General features: G+C 39.4%; 1 protein-coding gene across 1 annotated transcript in view; it reads right to left on the minus strand.

Moving 5' to 3' along the window:
• Positions 1 to 6,304: 6,304 nt before the first annotated feature.
• Positions 6,305 to 18,651, minus strand: part of WWOX (WW domain containing oxidoreductase) — a 1,355,656-nt gene continuing 1,343,309 nt past the window's right edge. Inside the window, exon 10 of the mRNA XM_073605546.1 lies at positions 6,305 to 8,506. Within this exon, the coding sequence (XP_073461647.1) occupies positions 8,318 to 8,506 (189 nt within the window). The 3' untranslated portion in view covers positions 6,305 to 8,317. The remainder of the gene's footprint in view (positions 8,507 to 18,651) is intronic.

Genomic DNA, 18,651 nt, shown 5'->3' on the forward strand with positions numbered 1-18,651 from the left:
TGGGGGGTTTGTGCCATCTTGGCATTTTATGGCCTTCAAAACTGTGATAGGTAGTGAGGAGTGAAATAAAAAATTTACGCCCTTAGAAATCCTGAAGGCGGTGATTGGTTTTCTGGGCCCCATACGCAGCTAGGCTCCCAAAAATCCCACACATGTGGTATCCCCGTACTCAGGAGAAGCAGCAGAATGTATTTTGGGGTGTAATTCCACATATGTCTATGACATGTTTGAGCAATATATCATTTAGTGACAACTTTGTGCAAAAAAAAAAAAAAAAAAAAAGAAAGTTTGTCATTTTCCCACAACTTGTGGCAAAATATAAAATATTCCATGGACTCAACATGCCTCTCAGCAAATAGTTTGGGGTGTCTACTTTCCAAAATGGGGTCATTTGGGGGGGGGGGAGTGTTGAACTGTCCTGGCATTTTATGGCCTTCAAAATTGTGATAGGTAGTGAGGAGTGAAATCAAAAATTTACGCCCTTAGAAATCCTGAAGGCGGTGATTGGTTTTTGGGGCCCCGTACGCAGCTAGGCTCCAAAAATGTCCCACACATGTGGTATCCCCATACTCAGGAGACTCAGCAGAATGTATTTTGGGGTGCAATTCCACATATGCCCATGGCCTGTGTGAGCAATATATCATTTAGTGACAACTTTTTGTAAATTTTTTTTTTGGTCATTATTCAATCACTTGGGACAAAAAAAAATAATATTCAATGGGCTCAACATGCCTCTCAGCAATTTCCTTGAGGTGTCTACTTTCCATGGGGTCATTTGGGGGGGTTGTACTGCCCTGCCATTTTAGCACCTCAAGAAATGAGATAGGCAGTCATAAACTAAAAGCTGTGTAAATTCCAGAAAATGTACCCTAGTTTGTAGACGCTATAACTTTTGCACAAACCAATAAATATACGCTTATTGACATTTTTTTTTACCAAAGACATGTGGCTGAATACATTTTGGACTAAATGTATGACTAAAATTGAGTTTATTGGATTTTCTTTATAACAAAAAGTAGAAAATATCATTTTTTTCAAACTTTTCAGTCTTTTTCCGTTTATATCGCAAAAAATAAAAACGCAGAGGTGATCAAATACCATCAAAAGAAAGCTCTATTTGTGGGAACAAAAGGACGCAAATTTTGTTTGGGTACAGAATTGCATGACCGCGCAATTAGCAGTTAAAGCGACAGTGCCAAATTGTAAAAAGTGCTCTGGTCAGGAAGGGGGTAAATCCTTCCGGGGCTGAAGTGGTTAAGAAGACAATTTCTTCACTTTGGAGGGATCTCTTCTAAATTCCCTTTTTACCTACGGAACAGGAATTTCAGGGAAATTTTCCTAATTTGATACAAATGGGGAAAAAACAGATGGGTTCAGGCCATGCTCCACTTTGCCCAAAAAAAAATAAAATAAAATAAATTAGGCTTTAAATATATTTAAAAAATTAAAAACTCTGTTGAATAAGACCTTAGTTCATATAAGGACAGGACAGATGTAAAAAAAAACTATATACACTCTGTCATGTTGCGTGATTTACCGTAACTTTTTTAAATATGGTGTTCAAAAAAATTAAGTGTCTCTTATCTATGGTAACCAATTAATTTTGCTTTTTCAATTCTGCAGTGGGAAATTCTAAAAATTCTAGCACTGATGCAAGTGGTTTCTATATGCAAACTCCTCTTTTAATTTTCTCTACTTTTTTTTTTTTTTACCATATCCTGCTATAGTGAGTTACTAGTCACTTGTGTATTCTATTAGAATTCTGAACAACAATTTCATATGCAAATGAAAATGAAACAGCATTTAAAGCTATGGCTTAAAACAGCCATACATAAAACCAAATTTTTATGTGTTCAATAGGGATCAAACAGTGTCGACCTTAAGACAAACCACCTACATGAAAGTATAAAAAGCAAAGGAACGTGCACAAAAAAAAAAGAAAAGGATGCGTTTTGCAGCTTCTCCGACAATCAATTTTCACACCCTAAATACCTCTCGAATCAAAGAAGATCCCTGCAGACTCTCACTTACAAGATTATTGATCAGCGAGAGGCTGCCTTGCTTAATATTATGTGTGTTTCATTTCAGAGGTTATGGGTCGGACAACTGACAAGAACTACTCAACCTTGACAAACTTCTAAACTGACTGAATCACCCTTTACCAGCAGGAGGAAATAATGACTGAGGCAGAGAGGAGAACCGTTTAATTTCTCGATGCTGGCAGTACTCAAAGCTGTTTATTCTTTAAGGAATTAAAGTGTGAGTCCCGATAAAATAAAAGTTGATCTGTGGACTCCTAATGCTGTTCGGCAAACACAGCAGGCTGTGATAAAAGTCAGAAAGTCTGCACAGTTAACCACAGGCTGGATAAAGATATTGTTAAAGGGAGCTGCCATAGCTGACTTGCTTCTGAAAATGTTCTGCCCCGTACACACGATCGGACTGTCCGATAACAAAACCGTGGAATTTTGTTCGAAGGGTGTTGGCTCCAACTTGTCTTGCATACACACGGTCACACAAATGTTGGCCAACAATTCCGAACGTAGTGACGTACAAGACGTACGTGATATCTCCATTACGAACGCTAGTTTTAACTGACTGAGCGCTTCCGGCTCGTCCTTGATTCCGATCATGTGTGTTTGTACTTTGGACTTTTGTCCGATGGAATTGTGTACACACGATCGGAAAGTCCGACAACACACATTTGTTGGTGGAAAATTTGAGAACCTGTTAGCCAACATTTGTTGGCAGAAAGTCTGATTGTCCAATGGAGCATACACATGGTCGGACTTGCCGCCAACAAGCTCACATCCAACATTTCCCGTCGGAAAATATGATCGTGTATACGCTGCATATGATGTCTGGCCTGGAACAAGCATGCAGGAACCAAAGTCAGACTAAAATCAGAAGTCCTGACATGTAGGTTTGTCACAGGTCGGTGAAAACAATGGAATAGCATGACAACTGGGCAATTGGTATTTTTGGGCCTCATGCACACTGGGCATTTTGAAGCTACTTCTAGAGGCTTCAGGCGTTTTTATTTCCTGCCTCTAAACTGCCCTGCATGTTATCCTATGTTACATAGTTGCATAGTAGGTAAGGTTGAATAAAGACAATAGTCCATCCAGTTCAACCCGTGTGATTGGTGTACGTTTGTCAGTGTGGATACTCATTTCCCATATCCCTGTATGTTGTGTTCTCTAAGATATACGTCCAAAAGTATTTAAAAAATATACATACTCCCCGCTGACACCACCAATTATGGAAGAGAGATCCACTTCCTTATCGCCCTGACAGTGAAAAACCCCCCTATGCAGCTTAAGATCTTTCAATCTCATTGTGTGGCCCTGTGTCCTCTTACACTCCCTGAGAATTAAATGTTTTTTCCTATGCTGGGATCCCCATTGAGATATTTGTAAAATGCTATCATGTCCCCCCTCAAGCATTTCTTCTCCAGGGAGAATACATTTAGTGCTTGTAGACGTTCCTTGTAATTGAGGTCCTCCATTCCCCTTAATAATTTTGTTGCCCTTCTCTGTACTCTCTCCAGTTCCAGCACACCCTTCCTGGAGGACTGGATGGAATACTCCAGATGTGGCTGAACCAGAGTTTTATAAAGTGGCAGGATTATCGTTCTATCTCTGGAGTATATCCCTTTTTTTATGCATGCTAATATTCTGCCAGCCATGCTAGCTGCAGTTTGACATTGCATGCTATTGCCCAGTCTGGCTTCTACCAGAACCCCCAGATCTTTCTCCATCCTTGACTCCCCCAGAGGTCCCCCCCCTAGTGAGAACTTTGTGTTTATGTTATTGGCCCCCAAGTTCATCAGTTTACATTTCTAAACATTAAACCTCATTTGCCATGTACATGCCCAACCCATTATTTTATTAAGTTCTTCCTGTAAAATTTATATATCCTGATGTGAAGTTATTGCCTTACTTATTGTTGTGTCGCAAAAACTGAGATTAAGCTATTTATAGCGACCTCTATATCATTTATGAATAAATTAAACAGAATTGTTCCCAAGACAGAACCTTGGGGAACCCCACTTACCACTCCAGACCAGTCTGAGTACATGTTATTTATCACCACCCTTTGGACACGCCCCTGAAACCGTTTTCTATCCAAGAACAAACCCTATGGTCCATGCCTGCAGACCTCAGTTTGTAGATTAAGCATATATGGACAACTGTGTTGAATGCTTTTGCAAAATCCAGATACACCACATCATGCACACATAGGCCTTTAACAGCGTTTTCAGGCAGGAGAGTTTAATGGCAGGAAAAAAAATCCACTGCCAGTGCGTCCTGGAGCAGCAGCGTTTTGGCAGAAAAAACGCTTGAAGCTGCTAAACGTGTCTAAATGCACCTAAACGCTTGGCGCGTTTAGTGCATGAGCGTTAATTTATTTCAATGGCCAAAATAACTTCTTTATTCTGCCCAATAAATTAATTAACACCCAAACGCTTGACACCGGCACATAGTTGGCTGATTCATAAAAGACACAAGTCCATCCAGTTCAACCAATAAATGAAAAAAAAAATATCCTAAAACACACAACCCTATATACACAATCCCATACCCACAGTTTATCCAGAGGAAGGCAAAAAACCCCAGCAAAGCATGATCCAATTTTCTCCAGTAGGGGAACAAATTCCTTCCCGATCTCCCGAGAGGCAATCAGATATTCCCTGGATCAACTTTACCTATAAATGTTAGTGTCCAGTTATAGAAGTGTATAAACGCAGTACACACTTTTACAAGCATCAGGTGTTTTTTTGCCAAATAGCTGCTGCCAGGAGGAGGCTTAGGGAAGTTAAAAAAAAATCAGTGTGCATGAGGCCTTAGGAGAGGATAATAGTGTCAGCCTCAGACCCCTTTCACACTGGGGCGGTTTGCAGGCGTTATTGCGCTAAAAATACCACCTGCAAACCGACCCAAAACAGCCGCTGCTGTTTGTTCAGTGTGAAAGCCCGAGGGCTTTCACACTGAAGCAGTGCGCTTGCAGGAGAAGAAAAAAACTCCTGCAAGCCGCATCTTTGGAGCGGTGAAGGAGCGGTGTATTCACCGCTCCTAAACCGCTCCTGCCCATTGAAATCAATGGGGCAGCGCGGCTATACCGCGGCAATACCGCGGCTATAACCGTGCTATACGAGCGGTTTTAACCCTTTTTCGGCCGCCAGCGGCGGGTTAAAACCGCACCGCTAGCGGCCGAATACCGTGGTAAAGCAGCGCTAAAAATAGCGCTGTTTTATCGACGACGCCCCCTACCGCCCCAGTGTGAAAGCAGCCTTAAATTAGAACTATAGGCAAAACTTTTTTTTTTCATTTTGGATAGAGTCAGGGAGGGTCATCACCCCTGTTAGTTTATTGTGTTACATTGTGGAGATTTTCCTTCACTTCCTGTCCTATAGCCAAACAGGATGTGAGAGGATATCCCTGCAAATTTAGAGAATCACTTGGGGTCACCAAAACTAGTATTCCCATTGGAAGATTTTCCCTCTATTACTTTTCTGGGGACAACCCATCCCACAAATGTGGGATTTTCTTTTTTTCTTTTTTTTCAATATTCTTTTATTGAAAAAATTCCTTTTAACATATAAAGAGTAAGTGGAATTTTCTTTTACTATCACTTTCAAAGATAATGGTAAACAGGACAAATAGAGAGGGTGAAGCTCCCTAACAGGGGTACAGACAGCAATAAAAACTGACAGGTGTTCTAATTCCTCTCCACTCTATCCAAAACAACAACAACAAAAAAGTTTTGCCTTTAGTTATACTTTAATTTTTTTTCAGTGCAGGTTTCCTATAACAGTGAGGCAGAAAAATGACCCTGAGCCACTGAGAGCTCCCTCTAGTTGCTCATTTTCAAATCTCTATATTATTTAACAACTTAAATGTCTGAGCCATTTTCATGTTTCAAATTTGAACCTGTTATTTTCCTTTGGTGGTACTATCTCCCAAGAGTGATTGATTTAACTAAAGCAAAAAATAGAAAATAAATATATTATGTATATAATATATATATATATATATATATATATATATATATATATATATATATATATATATATATATATATAAAATATATATATATTCCTGGGGTGGGGGGTGTTCGGATCATCCCTAATTATAAGTCATCTTTATTTTGCCCACCTTAATCCGTGGCTATGTACACATGTGATCTATAGAGTAACTCAGCGAAGCACTGCTGTCTATGGACAGCTAGCATAGATGTCAAATATAGATAATGATGACCTCTTATAACTTGAAAAAAAGAGACAAAAACAACTTAATCATGCTAAAATTTTATTCAGAGTTTATAACTGTAAAATTGAAAGGATTTAATAGAAATCAAATAGTAATCAAAGATAAAGAGAGTGTTAAGGGATTTAATCAAGATCACAGCACAGATATTTATCAGCTTCATTCAAAATAGTGCATCTGGTAAGCTCCTCCGAATGCCCGGATTATAACATTCAATTGTTTCCTTTACTGCAGTTTTAAGTACAGGACAATGTAAGTGATTTATTTAAACTTTTGTCACCTTTATTGCTCCTGGTCATATAAGTAAACATTATTCTAGGCTTATTTATACACATGTATGCAAACCTTTTTGTAACCGTTTTAAATCATTTAACTTAAATGAAAACCTTGCCTTTTGTGAATTTGTTCTTTTTAGTACCCCCCCCCCCCCTCTGAATACAGCCCACCTGGTAAGAAACTTACTTTCCTCCCCAGTCCCATGATCTTCCTTGCTGGACAGCCTCTGCAATGAAAAACATCCCAGTTGGTATATCGCTGCCTCAGTAATTCCTATAGGTGGGCCATTCTTGTGACTGCCTCCAGCCATCCAACCATACAGCTCATCTATAGAAATAAATAGAGCCAAGGCAACGCATGCACAGTAGGAGGAGGTCCCAGCTAGGTTATTTTACTTGCCAAGGCTTTGTGGTACCAAGCAAGGCAGCAGAACAAAAAAGTGGGAGCATGGAGGAAGGAGCTGTGATCAGGGTGTATCTGGCCACCTTGGTCCTTCACCAATCACTCTTTTCTTTCAGCAGGAATGCGGGGGAATGCAGTTCCAGCACCTCCAGTACTGAATGTATGTGAAGGCAAGGGGTTCTTGGGTGTGATGTAGTGTCCATTGATGGTGGCTGCTGGGAGATCTATTGTCGCTGGGGTGGATCTGTTGTTGAGGTAGGGGTCTATTGTTGCAGTAGAGGTCTTATTTTGCTAGGAGGGATTTACTGTTGAGGGAGGGGGCTATTGTTTGCTGGCTGCTGGAGGGTCTAATAATGCTGGCAGGGGGGGTCTTTTTTCCTGGGGTGGATCTTTTGTTGCTGGGGGTCTATTGGTGCCTGGGAGGTGTTCTATTGTTGTTGGAGGGGCTATTGTTGCTGGCTACAGGAAATCTATTTTACTGCTTTTCCTGTTATCCTTAACAAATTCCATACAAATTCCATAGCACCACAAAATGATACTTGGCAGGAAGGGTACTGCCAGGTGGGTAGGGGGTGGAACCAAGGGATGGTGCTCGGGCATGTAGGGGCTGTAGATAAGGGGTGACTTGCACCTATTCTCTGAAAAAAAGCTCTGACTGATCATGGAGAGGCGGATTTACTAAAACTGGAGAGTGCAAAATTTGGTTGCATAGAAATCAGCTTCCAGGTTTCATTGCCAAAGCTTAACTGAACAAGCTAAAGTTAGAAGCTGATTGGCTACCATGCACAGCTGCACCAAATTCTGAGTGCTCCAGTTTTAGTAAATCTCCCCCATAGTACAAGTGTTTGTGCCCATATTGTGTGCTAATCGGGAGAAAAGCTAGTAGCTCGTAGTTTGTTCACAATCTAACATGAAGCATCATTTTGGATATTAAGGGTTACTGTGCCCAGTGCTTTTTGAACAATGTTATTACATCCATGTTTAAATTAATTAAATGGAAAGCGCCTTTGCTTATAATCAGAGCTATAATTCAACCTTTTATTGTCTTTTTATAGCAATCAAGGCTCCATTTTGAAATCTCCCTAATTTTAAGACAAAGAAATCAGCTTAACTCAGTACAAGAAAGAGATATTGTCCCTTTAACCCTGCAGAATTCCCCATTTCCCTCTAGTACTTAACATTTTTCACTATGTTGTGACTGCTATTATTCCATTTAACACTAGTTAATCTGTATCAGAGGTATATAGAAACCCTCTTGATGATAGGGTTGGAAAGCTTCCAGAGCTGGCAGGTTCCTAGCACACACACACACACACATACACACACACACACACCACTCCGTGTGTTTTGATCCTAACATCAGCTCCCTGCTATTTGGACTGGCTGCCAACTCGTTCTTGGATAAGCCTCTCGCTCAGCTCCCACAAGGCCTCTGCCGTCTCCTCTCTCTGGGCCTCCTGTGATGGCAGGCAACGGCAGCAGTTGTTAAAGTACATTCCTCCAAGGCCCTCCAGGTCTGGGGAGATGGCGCAGTAGACAGACGTGGCAGCCCCTTGTTGCTAAAAGAGAAAAAAAGAAAAGAGATGTATCAATTGAATGAGGCTGTGTTAATTGTACATGCAGAACCAAAAGAACATCAGTGCATTATTAGCATTAGAAGATCTGCTGAGCTTTCAGAAATCAGCTGGTTTGTTTACAGCACAACTTCAGTGCTACCTGTTTAGTCATTGCCTAGAGAAGAAGTTCTTAACATCCCCCTCCCCCCCAAATGATGGTGGCATGGACTAGATCTCTGAGTATTAAAAAAAAAAAAAATTAGAGCAGATTTTTAACTATCACCGTTATCGATATGAATTGAGTAGCCTAACCAATCAGCAATCAGATCACCAAACAGGAACATCTTTTAACTTTTATTACTGCTGGTTGATATGTTGGCTAGGATGGAGTTCAATAGCTACCTCGATTGGGGCTCTACATACAGCTTTTTTTTTGTTACTCCTAAGTAGAATCAAAGGTGGAATCAAACTTGTATCAGATGGCATGCCAGTAACTTTGTCAGAAACTGTACCTCAATTCCATGTTTGATTGCACAAAAACAGGAGCAAATACACTATATTACCAAAAGTATTGGGACACCGGCCTTTACACGCACATACATTTTAATGGCATCCCAGTCTTAGTCCGTAGGGTTCAATATTGAGTTGGCTCACCCTATGCAGTTAGAACAGCTTTGACTTTTTTGGGAAGGCTGTCCACAAGGTTTAGGAGTGTATCCAGAAGCGCATTTGTGAGGTCTGGCACTTATGTTGGATGAGAAGGCCTGGCTTGCAGTCTCCGCTCTTCTTCATCCCAAAGGTGTTCTATCGGGTTCAGGTCAGGACTCTGTGCAGGCCAGTCAAGTTCCTCCAACACAAATTCGCTCATCCATGTCTTTATGGACCTTGCTTTGTGCACTGGTCCAAATCATTTGGTAGAGGGGGGATTATGGTGTGGGGTTGTTTTTCAGGGTGGGCTTGGCCTCTTACTTCCAGTGAAGGGAGCTCTTAAGGTGTCAGAATACCAAGACATTTTGAACAATTTCACGTTCCCAACTTTGTGGGAACAGTTTGGGGATGGCCCCTTCCTGTACCAACATGACTGCGCACCAGTGCACAAAGCAAGGTCCATAAAGACATGGATGAGCGAGTTCGGGGTGGAGGAACTTTACTGGCCTGCACCTCAACCCAATAGAACACCTTTGGGATGAATTGCAAGCCAGGCGTTCCCGTCCACAGGTGCCTGACATCACAACGGCGCTTCTGGAAGAATAGAATGTGCTTCTGGAAGAATGGTCAAACATTCCCATAGACACACTCCTAAACCTCGTGAGCAGCCTTCCCAGAAGAGTTGACGCTGTTATAGCTACATAGGGTAGGCCAACTCAATATTGAACCCTACGGACTAAGACTGGGATGTAATTAAAGTTCATGTGCGTGTAAAGGCAAGCGTCCCAATACTTTTGGCAATATAGTGTATATTAATAGTTGTAGCTAGGTTGTGTTTTTTGTGGATTGCCATGTTTTTATACAGTAAATAGATACAATAAAATCTTTATGATTACAGGGTAACACACATTTTGGTGCCCCAAATGTTAGGCCTGTTCCTGGGTATATATGACCCGCTGATTCAAAAAATGACACGTGTTTTTCCCTATCAGCTCTAGTTTTGAAATACAGCATAAATGCCATATACCACTCTTCACTCTGGTCACCCGTCAAAAATCTGGATATTAATATAGCAAAATACGTTGGGATGATTCAGGCAGCACCATCGTGAAAGTAGCCATAACCTCTACGGTACTCACTCTGATAAAATGAAACAATATGATTGGCAATATACACACACCTCCTATATGATCATAACTATCATATAGTTAATAGCTTACACTTTAGAATCCATTGTTTCCAATGTAAAATTATATTTGGAAGTATCAAAACACTCTCACTATATCTGCCAACTACGCAAAAACACAAACTAGATAACAGAAAAACAAGTTGCTCAGCAGGAGCTTTTCAAAAACTGACAAAAAAATTATATAATTTCAACCATATCTAAGAAACTAGAGACTAGATACATTCTAGCCAATGCCATTTTCGGAATCAGCTCCCCAAATAACCCTAAGAACAGGTCTAAAAAGCAAGGCACCAAGAAAAAAGTTTTTTTTTTTGGGCAGCGTTATCTTTCAGTTGTTTTGTTCTTAACTATCCGTATGTAAAATAAGACCCAACAATCTACATCATTTGAAGTCACACTGGTACCCAATTGTAATGATGATGATGATGATGATGATATTGGCAGTCTTGGGAATAATGTATGGGTACATACTAGACAGTCCATTTAGGATCTATTATCGTAAACACTTTAATAACCCCTAGTCTGATATAAATGTGGTAAGTAACAGGGGCATATGCCAATAAATGTTGAGTTGCTAGACATTAGTCCTCCCCTTCATCCAAGTATCCCTGATGAAGCTGATTCATTCCTGCTGTCTACCTAAGTAAAAGTACAGTACTCCTGCCACCAGCCTGGTCAGAGGTTTACAGAAGGAGTGTCAAGGAATGTGGGTCGATAATATACGTGTTACATAACCTAATCCACACTTGGGTGGATCTTTCTTTTCAAAAATGCAATTATATTTAATTAAAGTCATCCAATATAAAACTGTGATGACAGTCTTTCTGGGTTGAATAAAGAGTAACACAATGGCGGACATTCATACCTTTCCTTAAAGCCCAACTTCACTTTTTTTAAAAACATATGCATTCAGTGGCCAAGGTCTTCAATAGTGGACCATTGTTTAGCTACTGCCATGAATAAAAAGTTATACTAGTGGTTTAGTAGGATGCCTAAAAACAAAATGTCCAGGTCACCCAATGGGTCAGTTTCATAAATGGTCATTTCTAAAAGATGATGGAAAAAATAGGCGTGTTGCCCAACCAATCAAGAAAAAAAACTATAATTGCTAGCTCAGTTTCCTTTGGAAAGTCATTATGCAAATGGGCCCCTTTTTGAATGGTGACTAGAAGGTAGCCATATCTGTTTTTTTCCTTATTTTCATAAAATGGTGCTTCCAAGACACTGAGTCTTCAGTGGATTTTTGGGGCTTACTATGATGAAAGTCTGCACATTTTTTCACTGTCTATGTCCAGCTGAAAATTCATATATACAGTATGTGTAGCAGATAAGGAAGAAGGTATGTCTATCCTCTGAATCTTTCAGTTGTGTGTAACTAGAGCTCCTGCTATTCAGGTCAAAGTCTATTCATGGTAGATTAGTAAAGTGAGCCTGGTGCGTAGATGGAGAGTAGCCTAGAGCTTCATCTGCTGGCTGCAAGTTGTATGAAGCTCCATGGTCTAAGCTTTCCCAGGGCTAAGGAGCACTTTGTGAAGGGAAGGGCAATGAGTCAGATGCTACCCATACTATGAAGTACAGGGTATTTCTCTTCACGTACAGTGGCCAAATGAAAAATATACACTGGGGAGAAACAAGCATTTATGAGAACCCATTGCTTTGCCCTGCACAGGTTCACTTTATATTGTGATGAAAGAGCTTGATACAACATCTAGCAGAAGACACAAACCTTGGACCCTAGGAAGGCAGCATGAGTTGATCTGATAAATAGGATAAATAGAATAAACAGGAATATGTGTGGGCAGCACAGAGGCTTAGTGGTTAGCGGTTAGCACATCCGCCTATCAGCACCAGCGTCACCGGTTTGCATCCTTCCACATTCCAAAGACATGCTGGTAAATTAATTGTCTCCTATCTAAATTGGCCCTAGTATGTGTGTTATATAGGGACCTTAAATTGTAAGTTCCTTGAGGATAGGGAGCAATGTAAATGTACAATATATGTAAATTGACAATGCAATATGAATACCTGAAGTAAATAAATAAATATCCTAATTAGTTATATAACTATAATGCCCCGTACACACGGTCGGATTTTCCAACGGAAAATGTGTGATAGGACCTTGTTGTCGGAAATTCAGACCGTGTGTGGGCTCCATCGGACATTTTCCATCGGATTTTCCGACACACAAAGTTTGAGAGCAGGATATAAAATTTTCCGACAACAAAATCCATTGTCGGAAATTCCGATCGTGTGTACACAAATCCGACGGACAAAGTGCCACGCATGCTCAGAATAAATAAAGAGATGATAGCTATTGGCCACTGCCCCGTTTATAGTCCCGACGTACGTGTTTTACGTCACCGCGTTTAGAACGATCGGATTTTCTGACAACTTTGTGTGACCGCGTGTATGCAAGACAAGTTTGAGCCAACATCCGTCAGAAAAAATCCTAGGATTTTGTTGTCGGAATATCCGAACAAAGTCCGACCGTGTGTACGGGGCATAAGAGTTAATATGTTATAAATTATATTATACCTTACACTCAACATATACCAAACAATCAAGCCCTATGCATGCACCCACAGAACTACATATGGGAATAACCTCAATCTATAGGGCAACCGAACAGCACAAATTCACATTTATTTCTACTACTGTAGCAATCAGGCTTCTCAAAGCGATCGTCTCTCCTCCTTCCCAGAAATCAATTGCCGGCTCTTATTTAAAGGTACGATGTTGAACATCATTCCTTTGAAGGATGGACTCTGCCTCTTCAAAATCACAGCCCGCTAATGCCGAGGAGCAATATCATCTGACACATCTGATATAAAAAAATATGGCTGAGAATTAACCCAGGCACTCCAATTAAGCCCATCACGGTAAGTGCAATTGGGCTGCGAGCCAAAACTGTCCATACATTTCTGGTCAGGAGTATTTCACTCTGGCAAACACTGCTGGGAGTGTTAGTGTTTAAAGAAATCTCCCCCATACATTGTAGGGATGCCAGGCAAAGTTAACCCGTGTGCTGCTAATAAAACCTTTTACAAATTTAGGCACACTTTCAGAAATTATTGGAACTACAAGAAAATGTAATTTCTAAATATACTGTATATTTGAAAATTTTTGCAAATGCTATTGTTCCTCTGCTAGACTCCTGTAAACAATTTTTTTTTTCAAAAGCTATATTTGCTAAATGCACAAAATTAATTATATGGTAATCAGTCAATTAACATTATTTCTCTGTGGCTTTTCATTTCTGCTCTCTGACTCATACGGAATTTTTTTCAGCTTATCTGACCAATACTGAAGTGCAAGTGAGAGTTTTGGCTCCAGAAATATCTGCACACAGATTATTTGCATGTTATAGGCAACATTCAGATGCAATTTCATTGAGGTGCATTTTGGCATTGTACATGCATTGCCATTCATCACTGTGGAAGTTGCGTTTTAGTGGAAATGCATCAAACATACAGCAAATGGGATCTTTTTCCAATTCAAGATGCAGAGGTACAAATGTCACCATAAACATACTGTATCACACTTGAAAATACATTTATTGAGGGGCAGGAGGCGAAGCCTAGCGGAGCAGACATGCATTGTTAGAGCTCCACACCGCTGAGGAGAGAAGAGAAGGACAAAGCGGAGCCTGCAGGCTCAAAAGGTATCCATTTGAACCTTTTTGCCCCAGGGAACAAACTGTGAAAGTTTGGGCAGGAAATATGGTACTGGGAGGAAACCGTGGCAGAAATAAAAATCACCTCACAAAGAGCTCACAGGCACTCACTGCAGCTGAAGCAGCTCCAGTCACCTCACAAGATACAGCATCAGGGCGCTCTCACAGACAGAAAATGTCACAGCAAGACTCTCCATTTGAGTCAGATACAGAACAAATCCTCTCACAAACTTCTCCACAAGCCTCCTCAGTATCCCCAGTAATATTATTACAATTTGAAAAGATGCTTCATAAGGCTTTAAAACAAACCTCAGACCAAATAACAAAAAGCCTAACCAAAGAAATAAGAGAGCTGGGAAACCGCACCGCAGCCTTAGAAATAAAAAAGGATGAAATTGAAATTACAACCCAAGAAAATATAACAGAATTGGAACAATTAAAAAAAGAGAATTTAATACTTCAAACTAAGCTCGAAGATAACGAAAATAGAGCCAGACATTCAAACTTGCGCATAAGGGGAATACCTGAAACTGTGACAGACCTGCAATCTACTATTACTGCTCTATTACAAGAACTAAAGCCAGATATCCCTATTGAACGTTTAGAACTGGACAGAGTACACAGAGCCCTCACAGCCAAAAAGAAAGATGGACCCCCACGTGATATAATCACAAAATTTCATTATTACAGAATGAAAGAACAAATACTAATTGCTGCAAGAGAAAAAAAGGAACTTAATTTTCAAGGACACAATTATCAAATTTTTGCTGACCTATCCCAACTTACTATTACTAAAAGACGATCCATGAAACCCCAACTAATGGAACTGCAACGCCACAACATTATGTATCAATGGGGCTTCCCCTTTTCAGTCAGATTTAACTACCAAGGTACAATTTACAGAAGCAGATCAGCAGATGAACTACAACAAACCCTTTTAAAATTAAATCTGACAGAACCCACAAGCAGCAACACTCCCACACGCAGAAGAATGGCGTCATCTTCACCTCCAGGCAGCACCCAGAAAATTTCAGAACAAAATGGGAATCATCATTCTCACAAAAGAGGCCGTTATGCCACATCATCCATGGACCAAGAAGATTCAATGGACTGACATCCTAATTCCTGATATCTCTTCATTTATTATACTAAGAGATGGTTCTCTATAAAAAAAAACCTGTATTTATAACTGAATGTAACTGCATTCTGATAGTCACACACTGTGTGGGATCATGTTACATTCCAGTTATATTTTTTATTACTTGTGATTCATATAGCCTTAGAATATATAAGTGAAATAAGGAAATTCTTGTTCAGTTATATATTATCAGGTAATAACAATAGATTTATTACTTTTTAGGACAAATATGTTCAATAATCCAGAAGTAATGGAAGCTTTTTCTTTCTTTTCTTAAAACAAATATATTATTACCTAACTAGTTCCTAGAATTATGTTTTTGTTTATTCTAATCTGAAGCAATACAACCTCAATTTTATGAGTTAACATATCTAAACAGTTACATATGAATAAAATATGTAATTGTTTACTCTAAAAGGGTTAAAATCCCAAAATAATTCAAACTATCTTCATCAATACCAAAGTTATTAACAGTACCTTTCTAACTGAATTATTTAGCCTAGGGCAAGACTAACCATATACAACCACCCTGGAATAAATAATTTCAACAAAAACTATATTCTGCACTCCAATTAAGGAAACATCATTTTGATGTCTTTTGACATAGCACTTCTCTCCTGTAAGCGGAAGATCCGTGTACCCCCATTAGCCCTCCTCATTCTCCCAACCATATTATGTGGGAGTGTGACGAAGGCACTTATTCCCCTGAGAGAGATATTTATTCTCTTTCACGGGTAAATTGTGATTACTTGCAAAAAATAATTTATACAATGTATCATCTAATCTCATATGTTTTTTGTTTACTCTTTACTCCAGAATTCACTGGTTTCTTTTCTATCTATTCATCTCTTCAGTCCACACAGGTTGATCTGCGCAGTCAGCTCTGCATAACAAAAAGTAAGTCAAAACTATTTGATCTATTGCCATGGCACCACTGAATATACTTTCCCTGAATGTTCAGGGAATAAATGTCCCTCAAAAAAGGACCAAAGCCTTCCGTACTTTCCATAACAAGAAGGCTCACATAGTATGCCTCCAAGAAACACACTTCACCAAAGATTCTACTCCAAAATATATTTCTCCTTTTTATCAACAAATTTACACGGCTTCTGCCTGTACCAAGCAAAGGGGAACTCTAATTGCATTTCACCGATCCACACCATTCACCTTATCATCAGAAATTAAAGACCCAGAAGGTAGATACCTGATACTCATGGGTTATATAATGGATACAGCAATCACGGTGATTTCCTACTACGCTCCTAACAAACAACCTACACCATTCCTCTCACATATATTACAAGTGATTAATACACACAAAATAGGAACAGTGATAATGTGTGGGGATTCGAACCAGGTCCTTCTCCCATTTCTAGATAAATCACCTTTTACACCATCCAAAATAACCTCTAGATTACCTTTTTCTCAACTTCTTTCCAAATACAATCTGGTAGATTCATGGAGAGAAAGTAACCCAATGAAAAAGAAATTCACTTATTTCTCGCACCCTCATCAAACCTTCACCAGAATAGATCATATTTTTTTAACAATAGGAATGATACCAGAAATTATTGCATCAGATATAATTCCGATTCCGTGGTCTGACCATAATGCAGTATACACTACTATAGCCTCAGCCATACCAAAAGCGCATGACCCAACGTGGTACTTACCGGACATAATGCTCAAACACCCACTACATCAGATGGCCATTGAACAAGCTTTAAAGGAATACATATCAATTAATAATACAACAGACATCTCCCCAATAACACTGTGGGAAGCTCATAAGCCTGTCTTGCGTGGTACAATACAAAGACAAATGGCACTATTTAAACGGGAACGCAAAAATCTAGCAAAAAAACTAGAACTCAATTTTAATGCAGCCTACATATCATTTCAAGATAATCCATCTCAGAGTACAAAATCTCATCTGGAAAAATCTAGATTGGAATACGATCTATTTCTCACTGAGTCAGTTGATAAATCCCTCAAACGCTCCAAACACAATTTCTACATGAATACAAACAAACCAGGTACATATTTGGCTCGGGCATTAAATTCAACTAACAAATCTTTCAAACCAATACGTTTGAAATTATTAAAAAATGTTTACACTTGTAATCCAGTTAAAATAGTCCATAAATTTCACTCACATCTCGCAACTTTATACAAGACAAACAATGAATTTAATCCTACAGAGGCTGAATCCTTCTTCTCAAAAATAACCTTACCTGAGTTATCTCAGAATCAAAAAAGCAGTTTGGATGAGCCTATAACTATAGATGAAGTTGCTAACGCCATAAAAGACCTAAAACTTAACAAAAGACCAGGCCCAGACGGCTACTCGGCTTTATACTATAAAACATTCTCAGAAATACTCTCTCCCATTCTCACTGAAACTTTTAACAAACTTCTAGATGGACATTCTTTTCGGCAAGAAACACTAATGGCAATTGTTTGTATGATCCCAAAACCCCTTTCTGATGATACTTCCTGTATGAATTATCGGCCTATCTCTCTGTTAAACCTCGATATTAAATTATTAGCAAAAATAATAGCAAAACGCCTCAATAGCATTATAGGAAAATTAATACATAGAGATCAAGTAGGCTTCATGCCAAATAGACAGGCAGGCAATAATATACGCAGGGCAGTGTTATTGGCACATATTGCTAAAAAACGGAAAATCCCTTTATGTTTTCTATCTCTCGATATTAAGAGGGCATTTGACACAGTATCCTGGCAATATATGCAATATTCATTACAAAAATGGGGTTTTGGACCCCACTTTTTAACATGGATCAAAGCATTATATAATAAACCCAAAGCCTATATAAAATATGCTGGATACAAATCTGAAGCCTTTAATATCGAAAGAGGTACCCGACAGGGTTGCCCATTATCTCCCTTATTATTTGCCCTTATACTCGAACCCATGGCCCAATACATCAGAACAAACCAAACTATAACTGGCATTGAAGTAGGAGGTATTACACACAAATTATGAATATTTGCAGACGATATATTACTTTTTCTATCATCACCACAGGTCTCTGGTCCTAACTTAATACCAGCTCTTAATGGATTTGCAGCCCTATCCGGCCTTATGATTAATCCTAAGAAATGCCTAGTGCTTAATATTTCACTCACAAACATGGAATTGATCCCGGCTAGGGCTGCACTCCCATTCACATGGGCAGAAAAATCAATCCCATATCTTGGAATTCATTTAACAGCATCTCATTCTGACTTATTCTCAACCAATTATCCTCCTGTATTAAGACAGATCACAAATCTAATAAAACAATGGTCGCAACTTCCTTTATCCTGGATAGGGAAGAATAATGCAATCAAAATGACTATTCTACCCAAATTGCTTTATCTATTCAGAGTCCTCCCTATTCCAATTCCTTCCTATTTTTTGAGAATAGTACAAAAAAGAGCAACTTCGTTTATATGGGGCTCTTCTAAACCACGTATACCTATACACACACTAC

This window comes from Aquarana catesbeiana, linkage group LG11 (genome assembly GCF_042186555.1).
Source record: "Aquarana catesbeiana isolate 2022-GZ linkage group LG11, ASM4218655v1, whole genome shotgun sequence".
NCBI lineage: Eukaryota > Metazoa > Chordata > Amphibia > Anura > Ranidae > Aquarana > Aquarana catesbeiana.